Genomic DNA, 20,600 nt, shown 5'->3' on the forward strand with positions numbered 1-20,600 from the left:
TGGTGGGTCCCCTCCTACCAAACCACAAAGTTAAAAATGTTTACAACTTTCCTGTGTGTCAGTCATCACTGAGGATGCCTTTTTTTTTTAAATTATTAAAGGATGTGAAAGATTGTTTATAAAATTTACAGACATTCCCAGTCAACCCAGGCAACATAACCATTTACTGGAAGATTTTAAAGATACAATTCTGTATTTTTCTCATTCTTAGATAGACTTTACCTTTTAGAGAAGTTTCAGGTTCACACCAAAATTGAGAGGAATGTCCAGAGTTCCTATATACTGCCTGCCCCAATACATGTATGGCCTCCCCCATAATCAACATGGGAAGTGGTACATTTGTTACAATTGGTCAACCTAGATTGACACCAATGACATCATTTTTACCCAGAGTCCAAAGCTGGTATTAGGATTTATTGTTGGTGTTGTACATTATATGGGTTTTGATGAAGGCATAATGAATTCTATCCACCATCATAGCATTTTACAAAATAGTTTCAATGCCCTAAAAATCCTCTGTGTTCTGCCTATTCATCCCTCCTTCTCTCCTAACTCCTGGCAACCACTGGTCTTTTTTACAGTCTCTAAAGCTTCTCCTTTTCCATCATGTCTATAGTTGGAATCATATATTATATATCTTTTTCACATTGGCTTTTTTCACTTAATAATGTGCATGGAAGGTTCTTTCATGTTTTTCATGATGTGATGACTCATTTCTTTTTCGCACTGAATAATATTCCATTGTCTGGTTGTACCATAGTTTATCCATTTGCCCAGGGAAGGATACCTTAGATGTATTTTTAGATATATTGAAAATCTGCACTTCTATTTTAGAGTTGAAGTATACAATACAATATACTATTCAGATGCACTATATAATAATATACATTATAAGTGGTCTTATGTGTTTAGATGTTTAATTTTAATAATGTAACTTTTTAAAATCCATAACCCTAATGCAGAAATTGAAGTTTCTAAGACCCATTGCAGTAAATGTCTAAAACTGGAAAATTTTCAAAACCTAATCTTACAAATTCTTTGGAAAATAATACCATCCATATAATCACATTTTTCATTTATTGTCTTACATATTTATAAAATTCAAAGATATGTAGACTTAATAATTTCATAATAGATTAAACAGTTTGGAGTTTCAACAATTTAAAAATATAAATTTTAATTTAATCCTATATGGGTGTGATTCAATTTTGTAATACAGTGTTTAAGAAAAAAGGTATTTTTGGGGTTCCTAGGTGGTTTAGTCAGGAGAGCATCTGACTCTTGATTTTGTCTCAGGGTCTTGAGGTCAACCCCCTTGTGGGGCTCTGCGCTCAGCAGGGAATGTGTTTGTCCTTTCTCTGTCCCCACCCAATGCACCAACTCTCTTTCTCTCAAATTAATAAAATCTTAAAAAAAAAAGAACAAGAAAAAAAGATATTTTCTATTTGTGTAAAGAATTCTATTTTCTATTTATGGAATAGCCTTTTAATATTAACAGAAAAAAATGAATTTTGCCAGTTAATGGTTAAACCAATGAACTAAAGTTAAATTATTCAATTCTTTAACACTAGCTGATGTCTATTTTGGTCATATTCATTCCAGTCTAAGAAGGTTTTTTTCCTATAAGCCAATAAAAACCTCCATTTTCTTATAAGAAATACCTAAATCACCTTCACCAAAGAAAACTAGACACATATCATAAAATTGAAACTGCATATGGAAAAAGTATGGAGTTAGTGAATAAATAAGAATAAATTTCAAAAGTAGCAGTTTGAATAAATATGACATAAAATATTTTATATCTCTTTCATTTTTTTGTGAAAGGGTCAGTGATTGCTATGCAGGTACACTTAGCAATTTGAAATGTCAGTGTAGTTAAGGGCATAGGTATTCTGTTGTGCAATGACTTTAGGTATTTCACCATCTCTCATGGTTTATCATTGGACCATATTTGTGAAACACTTACAAATATTCATTTCTAAAGTTTTCAGTTATTTGAAACATTTATCAAGAGAAATGCTGTTATTAGTGTTTAGCCAACTTTTTAAAAAAAAACACATTTTATTTCATTCTTTTTCTTATGTTAAATATATTATTTTAACTTTTTCTGAGAGTGTAACAGGTTTCCATAAACACTCCCATGTAACAATAATAATTTTATATTTTCGAGTGTTCCTTTTTACAGGGAATTGCTCCCAAAAGAGAAATACTAAAACCTTAAGGGGGATTTTGTAGATTAAAAATAAACAAACAAACAAATGGTGTGAAGGTAATAAGCCACTTGCAATGTTATTCCACTTAAAAGTATACAGAATAATTGTACATAATTGTTAATATATATGAATGATAATATGTTTATCTTACACAGTATCTGTTTTTAAAATATATTAATGGACACTAATTATCTAATGTTGAGTCAATCACTAATCACATGGTCTAAGATGAGTCTGTTTCCTCACTGCTTCTTTGAAGCATCAAGCAGCCATGGACAAGCCTGGGTGCATTATGGAAACGGGCATGGAATAGGAGAGAGGCAAGACTGGACAGACATTCTAAGCCATAGCCCAGGCCTCCCCTAACTCCCTCCCTGCAACAGGATCTACTTTCCTATGTATCTCTAAGAACTCTCTGCCATCTTTTGGGAAAAGATCATACTTGTGAGGTTTTGGTGGTGGTGGTGGTGGTGGTTGTCAATTCTGGTTTGGGTGATTTATTTATCTATTGAGTTGCAGGGCCCATTCTTGTTAACTTCATCACTTTTATCACTAAACTCCAACCTGCACCCATCATACTCAATATCTCACCTCTAGTATTTGTTTATCTATGCTAATGTCAAAACATACCATTTATTTTCATACATCTCCATGTTTGCGCACAGCATGTTCTGACTGAAATAGACTCCTTTCATCACCTGGAAAGCTTCTCATACTTCAGTACTTTTCAAACACTGTCTTCTCTCTCGTGTCTTACTTGACCACTAACTACTAACTTTTATGCTTTTCCCACCTATCTGCTCAGGCAACACTAATTTTTACCACGAGTAAAGCAAACAGTTGCACTGCATTTCAGTTTCTAAGTTACATGTCTTATCCATCTCTCCCAATTTATATGAGTCCCCAGAGGAGAGAATCGTTTGCCTTTTACATATTTTATTTTCACAGCTGCTTGATAAAGTTTTTTAATAAAATCATGCTAGAATAAAGGATGGTCATGTATTTTTGTCCAATTTATCCTTGGGCAAAAATATGTCTGTAATATCAAAGGACTAGAAAATATTTTGAAAAGATAGTTAATTTATAATTTTGCCTTTGTAAACAAACATATAGGAAAAGACGCTCTTTTTTTTTCTTTTAAGATTTTATTTATTTATTTGACAGAGAGAGAGATCACAAGTGGGCAGAGAGACAGGCAGAGAGAGAGGGAGAAGCTGGCTCCTCTCTGAGCAGAAAGCCTGATTCAGGGCTTGATCCCAGGACCCTGAGATCATGACCTGAGCTGAAGGCAGAGGCTTTAACCCACTGAGCCACCCAGGCTCCCCTAGGAAAAGACATTCTCAGGAAAATGTGTAGAGTTTTATAATTATAAATACCATTTATATAATATACATGCTTACAATTCCCTTCCCATTACCAACCAAATATCATCAGTTAGCTAATTGTCTTGCCCCAAATCAAATAGTAAACATAAATAAATAGATAGATAAATAAATAAATAAATAAATGTATGTCTGGTTTATGTGTGCTGCCCTCTTAACCCACCTTCTCCAAACAATACTTCCTAGCAGGAGAAGGATTTGAAGGGAAATTTTGGATTATCATTTAGTTAATATATATGTCTTGTGTGTGTATATATATATATATATATATATACACACACACACATAAAAATAGTCATAAATGCAAAGAACGCTTTAACATGAGAATCAAAATAACTAAAAATTAGAGACACAGTGCTAAGAAATAGGTAATGTAAAATACAATCTTCACTCTGCTCCATAGAAATTTGGTAGCAAGCAAGAAACCATCTACATCAATATTGCTTAGCTAAGTATACCTAGAAAAAACATGATCACCTTATTAAAATGTATTGAAAATAGCTTGAGGATTTAAAACAGATAGATGTAACCACAGTATGCCTTGTTAATATATTTGAATAATACTGAAAAATTATTGATGAATTTTACTTACAATATTTAAAATCTGAAAATTTCACGGGCACCTGGGTAGCACAGTCGGTTAAATGTCCAACTCTTGGTTTTGGCTCAGGTCATGATCACAGGGCTGTGAGACTGAGCTCTGAACTGGGCTCTAAGCTCAACATGGAATCTGCATCCATTTCTCTATCTCCCCCTCTATTCCTCTCCCCTCCCGCCACATGCTCTGTCCCTCCTGCTCTCTCTAAAATAAATAAATAAATATATTTTTTTTAAATCTGAAAATTTCCCTTTTAAATGAGTGTGTGGATCCACAAATAGTATTATCAAGTAGTAATCGCTGACATGAACTTTTATAATTTGTTTTTAAATTATTGAGAGAGCTCCCATAAATTCAATACATGCCCCTTTAATGCACAGCAAATTACTTGTAGGTGATCCTATAAAATAAAAATATGTCAGACTGGTCACAATACACTTACAAATAGTGTAATTTCATGCAATTATATACTTCTCTCATAACTATAACTTTTCATTTTCACATATATTTTTCAAGATTTTGAATTTTAAAATTGCAAGATTCATTTCCCAAAAAACAATCCCTTCTAAAAAAACTCTGCGGTTTTCTTTTCTCTTATAACACTGCTCTTTCACAGCCATCCAAGATATTACTAGTACTGGATATTGTTTTTCTTTACATTGTTCATTGAAAACTGCATGCCTGAGGGATGCCTGGGTGGCTCAGTCATTAAGCATTTGTCTTTGGCTCTGGTCATTATACCAGGGTCCTAGGATTTAGCTCCACATTGGGATCCCTGCTCAGCAGGAAGCCTGCTTCTCTCTCTCCCACAACCCAGGCTTGTATTCCCTCTCTTGCTGTCTCTCCCTGTAAAATAAACAAATAGAATCTTAAAGAAAGAAAGAAAGAAAGAAAGAAAGAAAGGGAAGAAAGAGAAGGAAAGAAAGAAAGAAAAAGAAAGCGCATGCCTGAAAATTCATGTTGTACCCGGAGATTTCTTTCAGCTAGTTCACTAAGCAGTTAAATATCTGAATAATATGAACTCAAGTGAACTTAAAAAGTTGCTAATAAGTGCATTTTGTCAGGAGTCTGAATGATGTAAATGATTTCATTATCTCATGAATGCTAGACGCTGTCTAAAAGGGAACCAAGATATGACAGAGAACAGGTTAGAGCACAAAAGAGGTACAGTCTTCATTTTAGGGATGAGGTTTTGATTCATTTAGAAATAATTCTTTGAAAGTTTCAATCTTATTTTTTATTTCAGTGAAGACAAATGTGTCTAAAATACACAAAACAACCATAACAACAAAAGAAACAATTATGATAACAGCAACAACAACAAAAATCTGATGATGAGGTAAAGAGGGCAAGTGAATTACGGAAGGAATTAAAAAAAAAAAAAAGTATATTTTTATCCCAAACCAGGCAAAAGTCAATTTCATCTGTCAGTGACAATAAGAGAATTTTTAATAATTCTTTTGCTTTTGTTTATTTTAACATTACTCTTACAAGGATCAAGACAGATTTTCATTTGACACACAGTAGTATGGGAATGATCAGAAAGATAACTTGCTATATGAATAACAATTAAAAAAGGAATGATATTTAACAATGTTGAGTTCGAGTCACAGTGAAATGCACACCTAAAACCGGAAGAATGAAAATGATCTAAAACATTATACCTACTAAAGATAATTTATCAAAAACAACAATAAAAATTCACTTGTAAAACGTAAATATGAATTTGCAATTATTTTTATGCATCATAGTTCATAAATGTTAGCAAAATTGAAATGTTTAAGCTTCTAAAATAAGGAATGTTTTGGGTAAAAGTGGAAAAGTTCTATTTTTTTTTAAAAGAAAGTACTATAAACAAAAAACAAAAATAAGTTACTATAAACAAAGTGAGCATAAAGTAGTACGTATAACAAATGAAATAATAATGCATTTGTACAGTGCTTTGGAATTCCCAAACTGTTTTCATAATATGATTCTCAAAGAATATTTTAGCTAGGATACATGAGAATTATTACCCACATTTTATCAATAATGTAACAGAATAAAATTATAATCATGATTAAGTTATATCTAATACAGTGAGTGAACCATAAAATATGAACAATACATTGCTTTGCATTGTGTCTATCAAAGTATAAATATGTCACAAAATATTACTTGTTTATAATTTAAATGAAAAACATGTATCTTAGGAGGGTACAATCCATTTTTTTCCTGGGTATATGCAGAAGCAATAAAAAAAGTACCTTAGAGGGGACAAAAAATATAAAATCCAATTAGAGTGGCTCTTGAGTTTGCTGTTTGATTTTTAAATTTTTTAAATTAATGGAAAATGGTATTTTTAATCCTCCTTGCTGAGGCAATTTGTAATGATGCTCTCCTTCTTTCCAATTAATACAGTTAAAGGGGTATTAACCAGACACTGGAAACCTTAGAAGTCCAAACCTTTATTTCAAACAGGGGAATTAAATATGAATGAAAATGGAACAGATCCATCAATTCAGGAATGAACACCAGGCACCATAAATGCAGGAGGCCCATGGTCATGACAGAGAACAGAAATGTGGTATTTGGAGAAATGGAAATAGTCTGAGATATTGTGTTCAGACTGAAATATCTGTGGTTTTAACACTTCCCTTTTAACAGCGAATTTTATAATATAAATAAATCAAAACTTACTTTATAGATTTGTGATTACGTCTACTAAGCTGACCTGAAAGTCATGTTTTTTTTCAAATATATATATATTTATTTATTTATTTCTATGTTTTTACTATGTTATGGTATTCACTATACAGTACTTCCTTAGTTTTTGAAGTCGTGTTCCATGATTCATTGTGTATAACAAACACTCAGTGCTCCATGCAGTATGTGTCCTCCTTAATACTCACCACCAGACGCACACAACCCTGCCCCTCTCCCCTCTAAAACCCTCAGTTTGTTTCCCAGATTTCATGGTTTCTCATGGTTCATGCCTCCCTTTGACTTACCCTCCCTTCATTTTTCCTTTCCTTCTCCTAATGTTTAGAATGATTTTTTCCTAAATGACTAAAATACATAAATATCACATTTACACATGCCTGATTCCCCATTTAGTTTAGATGAAAGAAGACTATCAAGTCCAAGGACAAATCTCACATAATTTAGGTTCTGTTTAGCAGGTCAGTATTCCCAGTAGGGATTACAAAGCCTTATAATTGCACAATAAGACATTTCTCTTGAAATTGCAAAATTTAGTAAAACTTGTTAAACTTATTAAAACTTGTATAACTTTTTAAAAAAAATTTAAAAAATATATTTTGTTGAGCCAGTCTAGACCCTTGTCTCATTCCTATACTTTTGCTTTCAGTGCTACACCTTTTTTTTTTTTAAGATTTTATTTATTTATTTGACAGAGATCACAATTAGGCAGAGAGGCAGGCAGAGGGAGAGAGGGAAGCAGGCTCTGTGCTAAGCAGAGAGCCCCATGCGGGACTCAATCCCAGGACACTGAGATCATGACCTGAGCAGAAGACAGAGGCTTAACCCACTGAGCCACCCAGGCACCCCTCTGCTACACCTTTTTATTCTTTGTTAATTTGGGCATCCTAGGAGAAAATCATAAAACATAAATTTAATTTACCAATTTAAGATAATTCCCAAGTCTGTAAGTGACAGGTGATTTTTTATAACCAACTCATCTACCAACACAATGACAAACTGTGTGAAATCCTTAAGGAAGGTGGTTTTTAAATTAGTGCAATATCTTTTTTTTTTTTTTTTTTAAGGATGTATTACCCTAGCATCTGCCTTCTATAATGCAAGACTAATTATATCCTGGTGAAAGCCCTTACTATTCACTGTATGCCCTTGAAAATATATAAGTCTTACTCTTTTGTTCTTTGGTTGTGTTGTTTGGAAATTAATGAATGAAATTAAATTTTAGGAACTTGCGCTTTTTAAGTAAAAAAAGACTTAAAAGGATATAAACCTAAAGATTTATGTTAATTTTTATTATTTTGATTTTAGCACATATCAGGAAGCCCATTTAGTTCTATCTAATTAGGCTGGTACTCAATGAAGGTTTGTGAAGCATAAATGGTTTGATAGTCTTTTTTTTTTTTCTTTAACTATGCAGCCACAAAGTCTTTAGATAATCCAGATGTCTGATTTTAAAGTAGCTGGCTATCATGGCTTAGATGGAGCCCAGCTGCAAAAAGCTACTTGCTTCACCTCTTTTCAGATAAGGCATATATATGTCAACATATATGTGAATAGATTTACGCCCAGATTTTCCATAGATCCAATTGATGTTTGAAAGTGTGTTACTCTGAGCAGGATGAAGGAAGTACATGTAAGCAGGAGAAAAGTATACCTAGTGTGACTTTGGACGATACAGTACCTAGAAATGTTATGAGGAACACCAAAAGGTTTTTGAATGTCTTCTTGTCTTTAATACACTGTTTACTTACTGATATTTAGGAATATCTCTTACAGAAATAACTACCACTATTCTGAGAGGAAAAATGAAATCTCCATCTTTAGGACCTATTAGATTAAAAAAAAATTTTTCTTCGTGTTTTTATTATTTTTTCTAGTCTGAAAGTCATTATTAATCTATTTGGAGAGATTATACGTACACATTGGAAAAATAGATAAATAAAATGCTAAACTATTTAAGGAGCCAAAAAGCAAGGCTGCTTTTATGAATATAGCATACAGGTTTTTGAAAAACTAATATTATCAAATGTAATAAATTTCATGGAAAATTAATTCAGTGTTTTAGTTGTGAGTTAATTTCTATAGCAGAAACATGAAGACATGCATGTGACAAATTTACAATGAAGTTCTTTTTTCTTATTTTAGTGCTTTGATTTTATGTATTTATTTCACTTGGGATATGATTGCTTAAAGGTTGGGGACTTGTATTAGTTCAGCTTGCCGATTTCTAAATTTCAGGGGATAGAAGGTCAGGTGGGAAGGAAATTATACTAATTCAGTCAGCCTGAGTCTCCTATTTGCTTTCAATAATAAAATATATACCAAAAAACAGATGTTTAAACTTTACAATTCTTAAATTATTTTTATTAAATTCTAATATAAAATTCCCCTTTTCAAAGAGCAATACAAAATGATCACAAAAAAGGGAGCTAATAGCAAGAATACATAAATAAATGACTTATATTGTTGTACATCATTTAAGTAGTTCTTCCTCCTCTAACAGTATGGGGAAAAAATGGACATTTTCTGTAAGAAAACTACACATTTTAATTTATTTACTATGTTATTCCTCTCTTGATTATTTGATGACCTACAACATACATCTAACACAGGTATAAACAAAATAAACCTGAAGTCAGATAGTCTTAATTTGTACTGACCTAATTTCAAGGGTTATCCTGTGACTTAGGCCACAGTACTCTCTGGACCTCAGTTTCCTTATCTGTAAAGTAGAGCCGATAACAATGTTTTCTTGTGTAATGGAGTGGTAAAAATTATCATAACATATCACATGTTGTAAAACACATGTGTAAATATTCTGGAAAGCTAAAAAAGAAAAGTTGAACTTAAAATCCTTTAAATGATTGCTATGTTCAGTTTCAATTATTTCAACAATTAAAACTGTAATTAACTTAAAAAGAAAGTATTTTCTGTATGTTACTGAAAAATAAATCATTGTTAGTCCCCAAAACCTAGTGATATAATTTTACATGTGGTCATGATTTTGTTTGTGAAAAAGCTGAAGACAAGTTAATTTCCCCACCAGAGTAAATAGGTGGCAGAAAAAATAAAAATAAAATAAAAACATTAAAAAATTTGGCTTTCATAGTTATTATAGCCTAACTTCATGAGCTGTTAGAAAATATTACCATTTAAATACATTCTTAAGCCAATTTAAAAAAAAAGCCATAACTTTCAAAAGAAAATTACAAATCTATTACATAAGCCTACTTGCTATACATTCTATGCTCTGCAATGACAAGAAATACTTGATTTTCCATAAAAATACCTTCAAGTTACCTTCAACATTTATAATCATGAGTTAAAAAGGTATAATTTTGTTTCCCTAGAAAAAAATGTAATAGCTACTTTAGTATCAGTATTCTTTTACCACAAGGTATTTAACAAATATGTTTCTAAGAGCTTCTCTAAAGATGGAGATGAAACAGATCAATATACCGGTTTAATGCTAAAAGGTCATAAATAAAATATTTATCATTTAAAAGCTAACTAGCTAGGACTAAGTAAAAATGACTGTATTTCCAAGAGACTAATCAATGGTTAATAAGAGAAAGTGTCCCACATTAGAGTGCTGGTGAAAGAAATATGTTTATAGACTAGTTTAACTTTAGATGGTCTTTTTTTCCACCAAAACCTCATTTCCCTAGAATTTTACACTAGCAAAATAATAGTAGCAACAATAACAACAACAACAATAATAATACAGCCAATACTTGTTAGATTTTTACTCTGTGCTGGGCAATAAGTGCTAGAGGTATTAGGTACATTATTATATTCACAGCAGTCTTTCCAAAAACCCCATGATCTAGTTTGTGATTATTGCTGTTTCTGTAATTTTCCTCATTTTAATAAAGTGGCATCTCAGTCTTAGAGACTTAGCAGCCTCACCCAAGGATATACAGCAATATGTGATAGACACCAGGTTTAGGGCATTTAAGTAGAAATCCAGTCTCTTCATCCTTAAAAAAAGTGAATAAAGGGGTGACTGGGCAGCTCAGGTCTTAATCCCAGGGTCCTGAATTCAAGCCCTGCACTGGGCTCTATGTTGGATGTGGAGCCTAAATTGAAAGAAAGAAAGAAAGAAAGAAACAAAGAAAGGAAAGAAAAAGAAAGAAAGAAAGAAAGAAAGAAAGAAAGAAAGAAAGAAAGAAAGAAAGAAAGAAAGAAAGAAAGAGAGAGAAAGAGAAAGAAAGAAAGAAAATGAAGATCTAATAATGGGCCAGGGACATCATCATTGATCTGTGGGATTTATTGCCTAGAACCATTCTGCATGTGAGAGGAACTAAGTGAAGTAGCAGAGAAGTGACTAGTTTAAAGCAGAGGGTCATTCAGTCAATAAGTCCAGAGGGTCTAATCCCAATCAGATTTGTAAATTCAACTATTTTCTGAGCTTTGGTTTTTGAATCATGTGCAATATATAAAAATGAATTCCTGTGGATTTTGAAAAAAAATTTTACCTTTGCTTGCAATCAAAGAAATTTCATAGGTGAATTGTCATTATATTGTAATGGTACATTCAGGTAAGAATCATTTTTATTTAAAAATGGATAATGGAATAAAATGTATAAAATGATTGTTTTAATTATTAAAAGCCTCGTTTGCTTAATGTATTATTTTTATAGCATGAGGCACTAGTTTTTTCTTCAATCTTGCCTATACATATATCTTTGAAAATTGATAAATAATATTTAGACTCTCACTCCAATATACATTTGTATATTGGAACTTTGCAGAACAACAACAACAACTAAATTCCCATGGTTGGAAAATACTTTTGTCTCCAGTCTTTCCTCAAAGTGGGTTCATGTGATAAGAGAACAGTGCTATGGAAACTAGTAATTTCTCTGGATCTTAGCTGGGCAATATTCCTAAACTATCACTACCTAAATAGTATGATAATGTATGATGGGGAATGGAGATTCTGAAAATGGCAGGAAAAAACTAATTTTCCTCCAACACAATTACATGCTTGTTTCCAGTTTTTCTTTATCAGAAATAAAAGAATTATAATCAAAAGTATACTTGCTTGGGCATGAATGTTTCAAGTGTTTTGGTAAGATACTTAAGGAATTCTCACCTGCAGCCTCACGAAGATGCTACAGAAGCACCTCCATGTTCTAGGACAGGTCAACCACAGGTGGCCTTGGGAAAGTGCCAGGAACCATGTCACAGATATAATGATTCTTTTTTTTTTTTTTAATAAAACATGCGTTTCCTGGGGGAAAAAAATAAAATAAATATAGATGTGAGGCTCAGTCATTCGGTAGAAAAATCAACTAGGATTCAGACAAGTGTGTCATCATTCAGCACCAGTTTGTTGACTTGAAATAAAAAGTTATACTGATTCCTTCAGATCACAATCTTTTCATTATTAAATGAATCTTTTCATTATTAAATGTTACAATGAATTCTAAATTATAACTTAGAAAAAGTATTTTATCAGAAGTGATTTTCTCCAAACGAAGTCTACATCTGTCCTGTCACTTGTATTACACACATTTTACATACTTAGGATGCTATTATAATGCTAAGTAATAAATGTATTATATCGTTAAAAAAGATGATTATAATTTTATAATGTTGTGTAAGCATATGTTAACCCAGTTGGGTTAAAAATCATTTTGAATTGGGGCACTGGGGTGGCTCAGTGGGTTAAACATCTGCCTTGAGCTCAGGACATGATTCCAGAGTCCTGGAATGGAGCCCCATATGGGGCTCCCCACTAGGCAGGAAGCCTGCTTTTCCCTTTCCCTCTGCCTCCCACTCCCCCTGCTTGGGTGTACTCTCTCTCTCTGTCAAATAAATAATTTTTTTAAAGGTGTCATTCTCTAAAATTGTCTAATAAGAATTATTTTTCTTCCCTCTCGGTAACAAAGTATCACTAGTTTAACCTCTTTCCATGGTGCTTATTTTTGTGCTAACATAGCTGTGTCTGTGTAGTCTACACTTACCTTCAACTATAGTTATAAAACACTTCATTCGTTTTCACCACCACTGTCCTTTATTTCTACTGTGTCAGTCAGCATATTCCATCCTATTCCCAGTCATCTCTTTCATGAATAATTTCTGTATTACTTCCAGGAGTTCTTGCAAACACCTGTCAAGGAAAAATGACTCCCATCATCCCCTATCTTCCCATGATACGCTTCAGAAAGGTCATAAGCATCATAGTTCTGTAAAAGTTTGCCTCTCTTCTAATATGATTTATGAAAATACTAACTGAAAAAAATGCAAGTAAACCATTTGTTCTAAAGTGATGGTTTTCAAAATATTTCAAAATATAGAGATTTTTAAATGTGTTCTCTGTCAAAACAAAGTGCTTAGAGCACGCATAGTTTGCAGGTTGAAGACTTAAAACTAAGACAATTCCATATAGAACATTTACTTAATCTTCTCTTACAGGAGTTTTGACTATATTTTCCTTTTAACAATGTGATGATCCATTAGTGGTTGTGACTTTCTGATAGAGTACAGTTGGGGATGTGATAATATTCATTATATTCCCTTTAGGGAATCAAGAAGAATATTGGAAAGAGAGCTACTTCAGAGGTTGTTTTTTTTTTTTTTTCTTTTTCTAAATGAAGTCTGAAAAAATATTGCAAATCATTCACATGTCAATTGCTTAAAATACTGCTTGAAAGCCGGAGAATGGTTCCCAACAATTATGAAATTAAAATGGGCTAATGATTATCACTTTTTTTCCCCATCTCTTTCATTAAGATTTATTTTCAAAATAACTGTCTATTTTTTTCTCATTTGGAGCTTAGTAAAATTATTTTCTTTTATTTTTTAAGATACGCTTTTTAATGGTCTTGGGCTTGGAGCAGTCATTGGCCTGGGCGTGGCGGCACTCTTGCTAATCCTTGTGGTAACGGACGTCAGCTGCTTCTTTATTAGACAATGTGGGTTATTGATGTGCATCACGAGGAGAATGTGCGGGAAGAAAAGTGGCTCTAGTGGGAAAAGTAAAGAACTCGAAGAAGGCAAAGCTGCATATCTGTAAGTAGCATTCGCAGCTCATTTCATTACACGAGTGCCATAGTCAAGCTTGCATACTTTCTTCGCGGACTTTTTTTCTGAGCAGAGTAAAGAGCTTGGCTCTAAGACCCTTGGACACTGTATTGTCTGCTTTCTGAGTTTAAGCCTATATGACCTTAAATATAACGTGTTATAGAGTCAAATGCTTTTGAAAACAGACTATTAAAAAATAACTCTAAAAATGGGATCCACACCAAAAAAAAATAATTACAGTTATGATTTAAATAGAATTAGAAAAAAAAAGAAATAGAAATACAGACAGTGGTACAAATGTATTAATGATATCTCTTACCATTTTTCAGTTTATATTGAATAAAAGGACACCAGTAGTAATCTGAGTTAAAAATGGGTATATTGAGTAAAAACGTAAATTATGGCAATTCCTCCAAGTGTAGGAGATGACTACATCGAAGTTTCAGGGTCGTACAGAGATGTTGTATGAGCTATGCAATACATTAGTATGGATTCTGTAGTTAATCTTCCAAATTTTGATCAAAAGCTGACTATATGTTAGAATTTCGCACTCTCTGTGGCATCTCATTCAATTAGAATATGAATTCCAAAAAAACACATAGAGCTGAATTCTATAGAAAACTACTTTGTCATGTAAAAGGGCAACTAGGAGATTTAAATACTTTTTGTTTTGTTTGGTGGAGTTTTGCTAGGGTTGAATCTAATCTCAAAAGTACAATAGGCTCGATGAAAAAAAAAGAAGGCACAGGAGAGCATGCACACTCACATGTAATATAAACACACAATGTGTATGTGTATGTGTGTTTGTATACACATACATATGTGTGCATATTAAACCTATAATCAAAAATAACTATTCTTAAGAATTAAGAACATTTCCTTTACTTTTTAAATATTACACTCTTTCTGTAACATGTCTAAAACATACAAAAGAGTTAAAAGAATTTTATAGTCAACAACCATTTATCAACTACTTGGATTCTATAAAAAATATTTCATTATTTCTCTTATCCCATATTTATCTGTCCCTCAATCCACTATTTTACTTTTTGCATTTCAAAGGTATCCATACACTTAACCCCTACACAGTTCAACTTGCCTATCATTGCATGCAGTTCAAAATTTGTTAATGTTTTCTTTAGGTAAAACTTGCATAGAGTAAAATGCATAAAATATTCTATTTGATGAGTTTTGACAAATATTCATATCTGTATAACCTAAGCCTTGCCAAAATTCAGAAACTTAACATCATCCTCAAAATTTCTCTAATGTTTCTACCCAGACAACTCCTATTCCTCTCCCTGTACCAGGGAACAACTATCCTGATTTTTTTCATCATAAATAATTTTTAGCTTTATAGAACTTGATAGAAATTGATTGTTGTAATGTTTACTCTTTTTGTGCCTAGCTTCTTTCATTCAGTCATGTTTTAAGATTCATTCATGGTGTTCTGTTTATCCGTAAGTCATTTATTTTTATTGTTGAGTCATTTCTATTTGTTTTTCTGTACATACATTTAGGCATGTAGAACCGCGTGCATTAATTTCTAGGCTTAGCAATATAGGAGAATCTATTCTTTACAAGCTGCATTTTTTGTTTGTTTGTTTATATCTCTAAGCCTATTTCAATCCTACTACACAATTTGTCCATGACTACTTCTTATGGATTCCTTATGAGGGATATTTTCACTTCATGGGATACTAAATTAGGTAAAATACATTTTCATTTCAAAAATACATTAGATTCATTTCACAATCAAAATATCACCTACTTACTTGTTGGACACAGAACACAACAAAGAACAAACAGAAATCAGGCTCTACTTCATACTTGAATGGAATAGTAATGTGTGCCATAGCAAATAGAGTGGGATTAATTCACAATCCAGTCTCTCTTGCTTTCCTCATTAGAAAAAAGTCTGGTTTTTAATAACCTGCCATGCCTTTACATTGTTTTATTAACTAAATAAATTTATACCAAACTCTATATTAGTTTCTTTTTCACAAATTGAGAAAAAAAATATAGATAGATAGATAGATAGACAGATAGATAGATAGATGTATTGATTTTATTTATTTGAGAGAGAGAGAGAGCTGGAAAAGGGCAGAGGGGGAGGGAGAAAGAATCCCAAGGAGACTCCGCACTGAGCACAGAGCTCCATCCAGAGCTTGATCTTACTACCTGAGATCATGACCTGATCCAAAACCAAAAGTCAGACACTTACTAAGTGACCAGGGCATCCCCAATAAGTGTTTAAGGATTACTTTAGCTACTTTTGAAGAATGAATTACCTGAAGCTTGATAGGTGTAGAGGAAAGATTTAGAATCAGAAAGACTGAGTGGGAGGATCTTGAAATTCTCCAGGTAAAAAATTATATTCTTTTGGACCAAAGTAGTAGGCATATACAAATGTATGGAGTCTAGATACAGCCGAGGTAGAGTCAACTACTGTTGATTGATTTGACTTTGGGGTGAAAGAAAGAGAAATGATGTTTTTGTCTTAGTTAACTGGAGGGATATTGGTGATTGTGTGCAAAGCAACGAGGTATACTCAAGTTCTGCCATTTATTTTTATTTCACTCTATTAATTGGTAATTTATCCATCAACACTTTGGTTTGTAGGTCCTGCTGGGTTTAATTAACCTTAAAGACTTGGGAAGATGAAAGCATGGAGTTCATTCTGTGTTTGTTATCCATCATAACTTTTTACATCATCATTTGCCCTGCTTTGGGAAAATACTTTTCAACTCTTTTTCAAAAATTCATTGTTTGAATTGGGAAAATATTATATATATATATATATTTTTCAAAAATATTATATAAAATCACAATGGGAAATAGAATATAGCTAATTTGATGGATTGATCTCTACTGGCCTCTAAACATGATCGGAAACATTCTTAGACTAGTACTTTCATGTTATCACAATGACAAGACTATGCAGCTTTATTATATAATAGGTTAATTACACACTTAGAATACTCTTGTTTAAAAAATATCAAGTTACAGAAAAGAGAAATTAAAGTCAGCGGCATACAGGATGTCTTTCAGGTGAAGTTCTAGAATATTCCATTATTTGGCTCTTATACATTTAAATTAAACTTACATTTATCTTGCATTCTCTTTTATCTAATAAAAATGGTGAATGATTTCTACTTTATCAAACTATGCTTATACTCTTGTTCACCCAAGCATTAATTTCAGCTAATAAATATTTATTGAATACCTACATAGTTAAGCACTGTTCTAAGCCGCAGAGATATAACTGTGAGGAAAAGCAAACTAGTCCCTTCCATCATCGAGCTTTTATTCTGCTGGGAAACACGTATCAGTTAAAAAACAATCAAATGGATGAATAAATAAGTAGTTTCTGTTATAAATGCTACATGTTTAAAAAAAAAAAAGGATTTTCCTGGTTAGACTTAGGTTGTAAAGGAAATAAAATATTGAAAACTAATAGAAAGTAACTAGCTGAAATGTGCATGTGTGTGTGTGTGTGTGAAAATGGCTTTTCAATGTACAGAGAGATATCCAAACCAGCTTCTTCTGCTGCCACATGAGGGAAGGCAAATGCATAACCCCAGTCCACTCCAGCCATCCTGACTCAATTCAGAGGGGTGATCCTGAGAAGAAATTGTGAAGTTTAGAGTCCAGGGGCTCAGAATTACTAAGGACTGAGGCCTACTGACAGGACTATTGAATGCATGCTCTCCACACCCCACTTTACCACCACATTACTAAATGCCTATACTTAGCAGTTCCTTCTAACCTGTACATCATGTCCCAATATCAAGAAAAACTATAAGGTATTCTCAAGGCAAAAATCATTTTGATGAAGTAAGATAAGCATCAGGGCCAGATTCGAAAAAAAGTCAGGAATGTTAGAATTATCAGACCAAGTTTTTTGTTTTTTTGTTTTTTTTTTTTTTAAGTATATGATAAATATGGTGAGAACACTGTAGCATGCAAGAAGGGATGGGCCATATAGTAGAGAAATGGAAATTCTGAAAAAGAATCCAAAAGAAATGCTAGAGACCAAAAAGATCCTGATAGAAATGAAGAATGTCCCCGATGATCTTACTAGTAGACTAGACATGGCTGAAGAAAAGAATTTCTGAGCTTTGAAGTGATTTTAATAGAAGATACCAAAACTTAAAAGAAAACAGAGGAGCACGTGGGTGGCTCAGTGGGTTAAGCATCCAACTCTTGAATTCAGGTCAGGTCATGATCTCAGGTCATGAGATCCAGCCCCATGTTGGGCTCCGCACTGGGCATGGAGCTTGCTTAAGATTGTCTCTCTCGGGGCACCTGGGTGGCTCAGTGGGTTAAAGCCTCTGCCTTCGGCTCAGGTCATGATCCCAGGGCCCTGGGATCGAGCCCCAGGTCAGGCTCTCTGCTCAGCAGGAAGCCTGCTTCCTCCCTCTCTCTCTGCCTGCCTCTCTGCCTGCTTGTGATCTCTGTCTGTCAAATAAATAAATAAAAATAAAATATTTTAAAAAAAGATTGTCTCTCTCCCTCCCTCTCTCTGGCCCTCCCCACCTCTCTCTAAAAAAACAAAAAAGGAAAGAGAGTAAAATGGGAAAAAATCCACAGAATAAAGTAGTATCCCACAATATCAAATACCATAATGCATTTATCCTTGTCTTTCATGACAATTTGGGTGAAACTTTCAATATTTTATCGTATTAAAGTATAATATGTTGTTTGAATTTAACTTTTACATAACTCTTGTTGTAAATGTACGTTATGTTCTTAGACATGGAATGTAAATCAAAATTGAAAAATACTGACAAATTGCCCACAATATGCTAGACTTGTTCAGACTCCTAATAAAATCAGAGAATATATGTTTCTCTATAGTTTCTCAAACATTAAATATTATCAATTTATTTTTATTTTTTAATATAATAAGTGAAAGATACCATTTAAAATTTTCATTTTTCTGATCCAGGTAAAGTCTGAACTTATTTGTTTTATGATTTCGCTTTGGTCACTTTATTTCTTCTGGGAATTTCTTTTTTTTTTTTAATTTCTCTTTTAAGATTTTTTTTATTTATTTGACAGACAGAGATCACAAGTAGGCAGAGAGGCAGGCAGAAGGAGAAGGAGAAGAAGCAGGCTCCCCACTGAGCAGAGACTCCGATGAGGGTCTCAAGCCCCAGACCCGGGATCATAACCTGACCTGAAGGCAGAGGCTTTAATCCACTGAGCCACCCAGGCCCGACTCTTCTGAGAATTTCTTGTTTGTGTTCTGCACACATGTCCATGGAGTTATTCAACTTTTCTCTTACTTTCTAATTATATAATGTGACCCTTAATTATTTGATGTTGTATATGTTGCTGATATTTTCCCCAGTCTATCCCAAAGTTTGAATTTTGCTTTTGATGCCATTAATTACATGAATCTTTCCATTTTTATTTAAAAACTTATGAATTTTATAAATATTTATTTCTTAATGTGCTTTGAGATATTTTCATTTTGTTTTCCCTCAATTTGTTTAAGTTGCAAGTTTTAGTAATGTATTTCCCAACACTAAATCCTCCTTGTCCTCCTAGAGTACTGAAGACAGTTATTGATTAAGTCCTGCGTATATGTCAGGAACTAATTTAAAAACTGTAGAAATTAATTTGGTTTCATTATCATCTCTGGTTTACTATCCAGGCAACAGGACAGAGAAATTCTTATGCAGTGAGTTAGTGAGAGTCAGCTAGTTTGGTCCCAGGGCATATCCTCTTAACTATGCTGCTGTGCTTGTCATTTCTTGCTTAATGACCAGTTCTAGAAATCTGGCAGGAATCTATTTAGTTTTTACCAGTCTATACATTGTGAATTGTCCATAAACCATGGCATATATTTTTATGCCAATTTAAATAAAATATTGCTTTATCACTTTTTATAATTCCACAGAAAACATCAGTAATAATTCTGATATCACTTCAAGTATGATTAAATATAATTTATAAAGGATGGGAATTAGACTCATGTAAATTATTAGTGTGCTTCAGATATTTTCACCTAAACATAAGTAAAATATGCATCTCAGGGGCGCCTGGGTGGCTCCGCGGGTTAAAGCCTTTCCCTTTGGCTCAGGTCATGATCCCAGAGTCCTACTTCCTTCTCTCTCTCTGCCTGCTTCTCTGCTTACTTGTGATCTCTGTCTGTCAAATAAATAGATAAAGTCCTTTAAAAAATATGCATTTAATACTCCTTGTAGTATTGTAATAGAAGATATTGGAAACAACCTAAATGCCTGTTGTTTGGACACTGGCCAAATATATGGTGGTGCATACATACGATGTGGTAGTATGTGCCATGAAAAAGAAAGAGGCAGCTCTAAATGTTCTAGCGTTCATTGAAAAGGCAAAAATATATTCAGTCAGTATGTACCATTTGTTTAAAAATAACTCCCTGCATTTGTATGCATATATGCTAGTATATGAATAGAAGGAATGTCTCTGGAAAGCACAATTTGAAAATGTCCTTGTCTCTATGATAGGTAACTAAATATCCTGTAAACAGGAAATGGCAGGGAGGTATACTTTTCTCTATATATCCTTTGAAGAATTCTATAATATATGAATAGACTAGTTAGTTAAAAATGTAAAAGATTACTAAAAACAAAAATAAGGATTTTAAGACAACTCAGCATCTTCTCTTGTAACACTTTAACTTCC

The 20,600-nt window shown here is 33.0% G+C and overlaps 1 protein-coding gene across 1 annotated transcript in view; it reads left to right on the top strand.

The window, feature by feature from the left end:
- NCAM2 (neural cell adhesion molecule 2) overlaps nucleotides 1-20,600 on the top strand; it is a 532,557-nt gene that overhangs the window by 498,735 nt on the left and 13,222 nt on the right. The window contains exon 16 of the mRNA XM_046003053.1: nucleotides 13,709-13,913. Within this exon, the coding sequence (XP_045859009.1) occupies nucleotides 13,709-13,913 (205 nt within the window). The remainder of the gene's footprint in view (nucleotides 1-13,708; nucleotides 13,914-20,600) is intronic.

Source organism: Meles meles, chromosome 4 (genome assembly GCF_922984935.1).
Source record: "Meles meles chromosome 4, mMelMel3.1 paternal haplotype, whole genome shotgun sequence".
NCBI lineage: Eukaryota > Metazoa > Chordata > Mammalia > Carnivora > Mustelidae > Meles > Meles meles.